This window comes from Sinocyclocheilus rhinocerous, unplaced genomic scaffold (assembly GCF_001515625.1).
Source record: "Sinocyclocheilus rhinocerous isolate Xijiao unplaced genomic scaffold, SAMN03320098_v1.1 scaffold1060, whole genome shotgun sequence".
NCBI classification, from domain to species: domain Eukaryota; kingdom Metazoa; phylum Chordata; class Actinopteri; order Cypriniformes; family Cyprinidae; genus Sinocyclocheilus; species Sinocyclocheilus rhinocerous.
Window position 1 is genome coordinate 359486 of NW_015666198.1, and position 7785 is coordinate 367270.

Below are 7785 nucleotides of genomic sequence, written 5' to 3' on the forward strand. Positions count from 1 at the left end.
GAGTGAGTCATTCATTCATTCAACCGATTCATTCAAACGGCTGATTCATTCAGAAACGAGGCAAGTGACTGTCTTTATGAATGGGCCACTGAATCATTGACTCAGTCGATTCGTTCAAAAACGTGGATTCATTCAGTAACGAAGCACCGCTGTGTTGTTCTTGTTTATTGAAATACTATTGCATAAAATCAGTGTCACATTGCAATCGTGTAGATATTGATATTCGGGGAAACATCATGGCCGTATAATGTTTCTTACCTAAATCATATTTTGTATATATCTTTGATTTTCTACCGCAGTATGCATCTATAAATTTCTGTGAGTGACTGCGTGTGCGGTCTCTCTCATACACTCACTCAGGCTGTGCAAGCCTCATCTGGCACGACATAAATACATTATCAGTCGCCGTTTACACTGAATGCAATTAAAATTAGAATCATTCTCACGCGAAACGACATGTTTACACGCGACTGTGAGTGTGCGCGTGGCTGTGACATCATTGCCGGCGCCGCTAGCAATAAAAGGATCGGCTTGGAATCGGCTAAACGTGAGACTGACAGCCGGTCACCGATCCGATCACTGGCCGGTCAATCGGTGCATCTCTACTTTAATGTAATGCGTTTTGTTTTGCTTTTGTTTGCATTCTACAGCTACGCTGGTTTTCATGTTTAATACCATAAAGCTGTCGGCACCGATAGCCCGAGTGTGAGTCCTGGCTCGCTGACCTTTCCCGATCCTATCCCCCTCTCTCTCCCACTTCGCTTCCCTTCATCATACTGTACGTTTGCAAAAATGCCAAAAATACATCTTTAAAAAAAAATACCATGAAGCTGCTTGCTTTTAAGCAATCTATTGTACAAAGTGCTTTATAAACAAACGTGACCTGACATGGCTTGACATGACTCTTTTTACCTCTAAGCAAAGAACAAAACAGAAATTCGCTTTGAGTATATTCACACATGACAGCATCTTTTGTTTGTAGTTTTGTAAAACTTTCACATAGTCTACTGGTTCCACTTTGTTTGCACTCCAACACATTCTCATAAGAGTGTCTTCTATTAAATTGCTGGAGGACTCAATTCCAGTCTTGAGGTGCAGCGTCACATTGGTCAAACCCTTACGTTAGGTTACATTAGGTAGACGATTGTATGAGATTAGTTTTACAAATGTAGTAAACTGTAACTATAAGAAGCACAAGAGGCAGTAATTACAACTTTTATAGTCCAGTAATTAAAACTAAAAAGTCAATAACACGTTGAATTAATCAGAGTAGTTTGTTCTGACACCCATCTAGCAGGGGTTCAAACTAACCTCACAATCAATATTATAACAATGGTGTTGCTGACAAACACACAATTCAGGCTGTTGCTAACCAGTGTGAACATGACGCTAGAAACTGCACTGCCGATGTCTGAAATCTTGAATGGAAAAGCGTCTGATCTGTTTTCACGTGTACCTGTGATCTTATATCCGCTGGCAGCCAGCTGTCCGGCCATGTATTCTCCATCAGAGCTGTTGTGAGAGCAGCCCCAGGTCCTCACCCAGACCTTCTGTGTGCCGGGAATCACGCTGAAAACAAGACAGAAAGATCAATCTATAAAGAGGATTGTGATATTCTGACACACATGGATCTAAAAAAAAGACAAAGCATGAAAACAATGGAGAAAAGTCTGAATCTACACGGTTTAAGATCATTTGTCTGGTCTGATTACGTTGTTAGAGATCTGACATTCCCCAGGGTGTCAAACATTTACTTCCAAGCTTTAGCCACTAGATGGCAATATTCAATGAGTGAACTGTACCGGACACAATAACATGTTTCACTGAGATGTTGATCTTATGTTTGTCTCTGTCATAACATGTTTATTTGGGTTCATACAGTCTTTAAATGTGATTTTAAAAATGTAATAAATATGATGTAAATATGACCTCTTAAAGGTAAGGTCTCGTTTAATGTAGAGTCAGGGACACATGACCATAGTTTAAGAGCAGAACTGTGGCATTGTGGGTCAGAACCAGCAGGGATGCAGAGGAAGGACAAAGGCTGTTTCTCAAGTATAAGAACAGTGTAAGAAAGAATGTACTTGTGTTTTTGTTTGTCGTCATCTTGCCAGGCTACCTTAAAAGAACGAACTCCAGGACGCGAGAACACAGAAGACTGAATCTGCATCTTTGTGAGAACGAGATGCGCTGTGATCCTGTTTAACAGCACATGCTCAATAAAAACACATCACAGGTGCTACACAATCTGGTACTTTCATGTGTCCTCTTACTACTGGAATAGGTTGTTTGCACATGACGTCACTGATGATGCGCGAAATGCAGCTGGAGGGCAGCAAGTGATTTTTCTCTCCATAGGAATCACTAGCAGAAACTCAAAATGATTGATAATCACAACATGTTGGACGTGATCCTTATGTAATAAAGAGGAGCGATTTTTAAACTAAATTTAAATACTTGCCTGCCGGCGGGCTATAAGCAACTAACCCTGATTGTAAACAAGCTATTTCTAAAGTGAATCTGATTTGAGCATCCATAAACAACGCAAAACACTGGCATTTTGAGTTTCTGCTAGTGATTTCTATGGAGAAAAATCACTTCCTGCCCTCCAGCTGCATTTCGCGTCATCAGAATCACGTGATTGCAAACAACCTATTGAACTTTGATGGCTGATGACACACAGTGGGTATAAAACATCTGCACACTCCTGCTAAAGCTTTTTGCGATGTAAAAAAATCTAATTAAATCATGTCCGATCTTTTTCTACCTTTAAATTCATATTAAACCAACAAAATTCATGTAAGAAATAAACAAACTTTTTAAAGTAAAAAATAAAAAACCTGAAACTGACTTGCATAAAGGTGCACACTTTTATAACACAACATGGTACTCTGTTTGGAATTAACCAATCACACTCAAACTCCTACTGAACAGTAATTATAATCTTCTGGGGCCGTATGCATAAAGCCACTCAGAGTAAAATTTTAGTCTTAAGTAGGCATGAGCCGATTACCGGTTTCAGTATACCGCGATTTGAAAATGTCACGGTTTCAAAACCGCTAATATTTTCTGTTATACGGTTCCTGCGGTATGCGCGGTTTTTCATGTCTCCTCAAAGACTGAAAGTGTAGGAATCCCTCAGGTTGAGTGCGTGTAGAGAGTAACACGTCTCCTGCTGTTGGTGCGAGCGAGCGGTCAGTCACGTGTGTGTAGGATGGACGAACCACTGATCTATAATAGACTCATTATATATAGATCAGTGGGCCGAACTTAAGGAGCTGCCCCTGGAACTCACGCGATCGGCAACCGGACGTTTTTTGTCTTATTGCAGCTCGTCTCTGTTCTGGAGTTGCACAAACTGCGTTGCAATGCAATCATTTTCCAAAATGTCATTTATGTGAAAATATGAAGTCTGTAAACGGGCGTTAACGCAGGCCTCAGACGCTGAAGACGGACGCACAGAGAAAAATACTGTAGCAGGCAGATCACTCACTGTTCATGATGCACGAACTATTGGAAGAAAATCCTCAATATTGATTTGGGGGCTTATATGAATGTGTCTTTGTAATATCTTATCTGTAATAATATATATATGGTGCTAATATAATATCTGTAATGTAATAGCTGTAATATCATTGCGCCTGCTGCACCCATGGTACGGCAGCAAAGTTCCTTGATTATTACGCCGGAATGAGAGTATAGTTCCTAGCCATATCGGCCTAGAAAATCACAACTTTTCATTTTCCGTCGGTCTTAGTACACGATGTAACTACAGAAGAGTCAAGTTTTAAATAGGAAAAATATAGAAACTCTTTGGTCATTTTGAGCGAGATGCTAACGGTCTAATCAGATTCAATGATCTATGCTAAGCTAAGCTAAAAGTGCTACCGCCAGACCCGGAGATCGGCTGAATGGATTCGAAAACGGTGAAACTCAACTGTTTAACTCTAGGGGAGTGTTCCTTTAAGAACTTCTGATAAGAAACGAAGTCTCCTCTTTCAATTTCTGTTAATTCCTTCACCAAACTCAAACAATGATCGTTGTTGCCTTCAAGCAGCAGCACAGAGCGTGACTCTCTTCCACTTTAATACAAGTTATAGCACAAAACAAAGATGAATGAACATAAGGAGGTACGCTGACACATACAATACAACTTACCGAAATTTATCATGTCTCATGTAATCGTTCAATCAGCGTTTTAACCACGGAGAGACACCAATAAAAACAGCTTGTGAACAATATGTCACTTAACGTTGCATTTACCTCAGGAATGAGGTAATCATTATCCAATATTCACATTTCATTATTAACTATTACAACCCTCTACATTGCGAGTAAATACGCATATGCGACTAAATCTTCAATCTGGGCGACTAAATGATGTCTAATATTAGCCAATGGCTAATAAATTCTCAGATTTTACTCGCCAGTGTGTGAGTTGGAGGCTAAGTATAATAGTTTAGCACAGATATATTTTCACTCGCCGAACACTGACTGAGCGCTTCAGAGTTTATCATTTTCATTTTATTATTTTCCAGTATCGTGACAACACTACCTGTGACACTAGTTTTCTGTCCAACGGGCTTTTTAGGGCACTTTTAAGGCAGACTGTGAAAGTGCACATCCACATGAATTGAACAGAGCAGCTGAATGCTAACGGTTTGTTAAACAGCTGGGCAGATCCAGTGTGACGCCGCTAGATCACATGAGCACCTGTGAAATCCTGACCATGCCTTCATACTGGCTTAGTCTGAGAGAAGAGCAGTGTCTGACCTGTCTGTCTGCAGCTCTTCTCCTGCGGGCTGGAGCTGGTGTTTGCGTGGACGGGGCACTATGTTCCTCCGGGCAAACTGCCGCTCGTGAGGAGTGGGGTCATGTGAGGTCACCATATCCTCAATATCATCCAGCAGAGAGTCACAAGCAGACGGCATGATCTGTGAAACAGAGTAAAGCTTCATTAATGAGCCGCATCATACAGCACTTCTCAAATCATACATCAGTTTAAACGTATCTGTTTATGTTACAGCAGGGGTTACTGGGGTGCGCAAGGTGACAGTGAGGGTATGAAAACAAAATCAGATTTACAGTTCTTTTAATAAAACTCAAACTGAGTATGTATTCCTCACAGCCATGCCTGCTCTAGTGCAAAAACAGCTAAATCCAATCAAATTACACATTATTGTGGTTTAAAAGCACTGCCCTAATATGTATTTGATGTTCATGTAAACAGATCAATTAATTACCCACGTGATGAGTTCTCTATAACAGTTCTGATTCCGTGAAACGACACGACTAGACAATACTGCACATGCGTCACGAGCACCAGAGCAGAAAAGCTTCAAAGTTTATCATAATTAGGTGAAAAGAAACAATGTTGCACAGCTCTGCTGTGTTTGCACGATCCACGTGTTTGCTAAAACAAACTCCGAATAAACAGTCTAAGAGCGCGAACTTACCGGAAAGACAGAAAATACAGTCGTAGCAATAAACGCTGCAAAATCCGTGGCAGTTTGAGGGAAAATAGCGAGTTATGTTCGATGTTATGTTCGGGTTGTTTTGCTCTCAGAGCGCCATGTTGGAACGTTTCCCCTTTAACCTCCCGACGTGTTACGGCAAGAGTGAGAGGACAAACTTCTTCTTCTTCTTGTTAGTTTTATGGCGGATTGCAACCATGACTTATCAGGTGCATACCGCCACCTACTGTATCGGAGTATGCAGCATGGATTATATCTCAATGAATGCACTTTACATTATCCAAAAAAATAATAATAATAATACAAAATAAAAAAAGAATTAATAAATAAATTATAGCACTACTATCTAAATCCTATAATATACCCCTGTATCCTTCAGATATTCCACAACAGCATCCTGTGCATCTGTGCATCTTTAACCCCTTCTCCTGTTGTTCCCAAAACACCCTCAAGGTTCCATTTCCTTCCTGTCTGACTTATCTTTTGGTTTAATCTAATCCTCTCTTCCCTATACTTCCTACAATGTAACAATATATGTTCTGCATTTTCTGTGATTTTACATTCCATACATTCATCTGATTTACTTTTACCTAACAAAAACAATGTTTTATTTAACCCTGTGTGGTCAAACCTCAGCCTGGTTAGAACTGACTCCTCCCCTCTATTCCTTCCATTCACACCCTGTGCGTTGATAAATTTCTATATACTATAATATTTCCTTGCACTATTATCCATGTCCCATCTGTCCTGCCATTTCTTCATCATTTCTTTTTTTATTATTGCCTTAGCTTCTCCTTTACCAAAGGGAATATTTATAATATCGCTCGCCCTGGTTGATTTCTTTGCTATTTTGTCTGCTTTCTCATTCCCTTTTATATTTACATGAGCAGGTACCCAGCAGAATCTCACATCTATCTGAAGCCTCCGCAATCTAAATAAATTTTGATGGATTTCTAGCATTAAATCTTCTCTATTAGATTTCATGTTTTGAATACTGTAAAGGGCTGCTACAGAGTCAACACAACATACCACTCTATCAGGTTTTACTTCCTCCACCCACTGCAACCCTACAATAATCGCCATCATCTCTGCCGTATAAACTGACAACTGATCAGGTAATCTTTTCCCAATACTTACATTCAATGTTGGTATGTATATTCCTATGCCTACCCTATTTTCTTCATCTTTGGATCCATCTGTAGATGTACTGCTGCCTTCACAATTATTTGTATTCTTTCTGTTTTAGATTTAGTCTCCATTGTGGCATTAACTACCCCTGCAATGAAAATAACTAGTTGCTTTAAGTCAACCAATACTTTTTCTTTATTTACCTGTTCTATTTCTTTTGAGGTTTGATTATCTGCTCTGTTTCTTTCATTTCTTCCTTCTCTTGAATTCACCATCATCACAGCTTCTGCATATGTGATCTTATTCTGAGTTATATTCCCTTCTCCTCGCCAAATCTCAATATCATTTTAAATTTCAAACCTTCATGATCACTTTCTTCCACTTCTCTTTCAAAACTTCAACAATGCCTGGTTTTCTTTGCTCTAATCCCTTCAAAATTATTTTCTCCTTTCTCCCTCATTTTTCCGCTTCCTTGACATGTTTCCATACTATCATCACTATCCACTATATCAGAATCTCCCCACTCTGGTCCATTCACAACACAGCTGTGCTTACCCGCCACCGCTTTCTTCTTTTCATTTGACTTTCCCATTCTTATTATTTTACCGCTTTTCCGACCTCCAGTTGATAAACATGCTTTTCTTCCAAGTTCATCTTTTAAATTTCCGCGATTTTTTAATTTAGAAGTTTTAACCATATGACTCTTGCCAACCAGCGTTCCCAACCGATCCGTTCACGTCCCACTGTCTGCCAACATCCCTGGAGTTTAATTGCAGTTGGCAGACCAACTTAAAAGGTGCAATCCCGCCACCTCATACACTTCTTTTGGCGTATTATATTATATTATATTATATTATATTATATTATATTATAAAGGGCTGGAAATGGGGGGGATGTGGGGTAATGGAGTCTGAGGAGGGAATTTCGAGGGGGATGGCATTTCAGTTCCAACTTCTCCGTTTTTTTTTTTTTTTTAATGAATGTGATTTCTATATTTTATCAATTTAATAACCTATGAAAGCGATCCCAATTCTGCACAAAAACGTAGTGCAATATATAATAAAAATGTAGCGTGATATTTGTGTCTATGGTTAGCTGCGTAATGTCTGCTTTTCTGGCTTTTCTGCAGCCAATGGGATTTTTTTTATTAATATTTAAAAAAAAAAATACAATAGTGCAAACA

General features: G+C 39.4%; 1 protein-coding gene across 1 annotated transcript in view; it reads right to left on the minus strand.

Annotated features, from left to right (window-relative positions):
* LOC107732137 (threonylcarbamoyladenosine tRNA methylthiotransferase-like) overlaps positions 1-5732 on the minus strand; it is a 249547-nt gene extending 243815 nt beyond the window's left edge. The window contains exons 1-3 of the mRNA XM_016543406.1: positions 5457-5732; positions 4774-4934; positions 1457-1569 (exon numbers count right to left, since the gene is read on the minus strand). Coding sequence (XP_016398892.1) covers positions 1457-1569; positions 4774-4931 — 271 coding nt within the window. The 5' untranslated portion in view covers positions 4932-4934; positions 5457-5732. The remainder of the gene's footprint in view (positions 1-1456; positions 1570-4773; positions 4935-5456) is intronic.
* Between the last annotated feature and the right edge of the window lie 2053 nt (positions 5733-7785).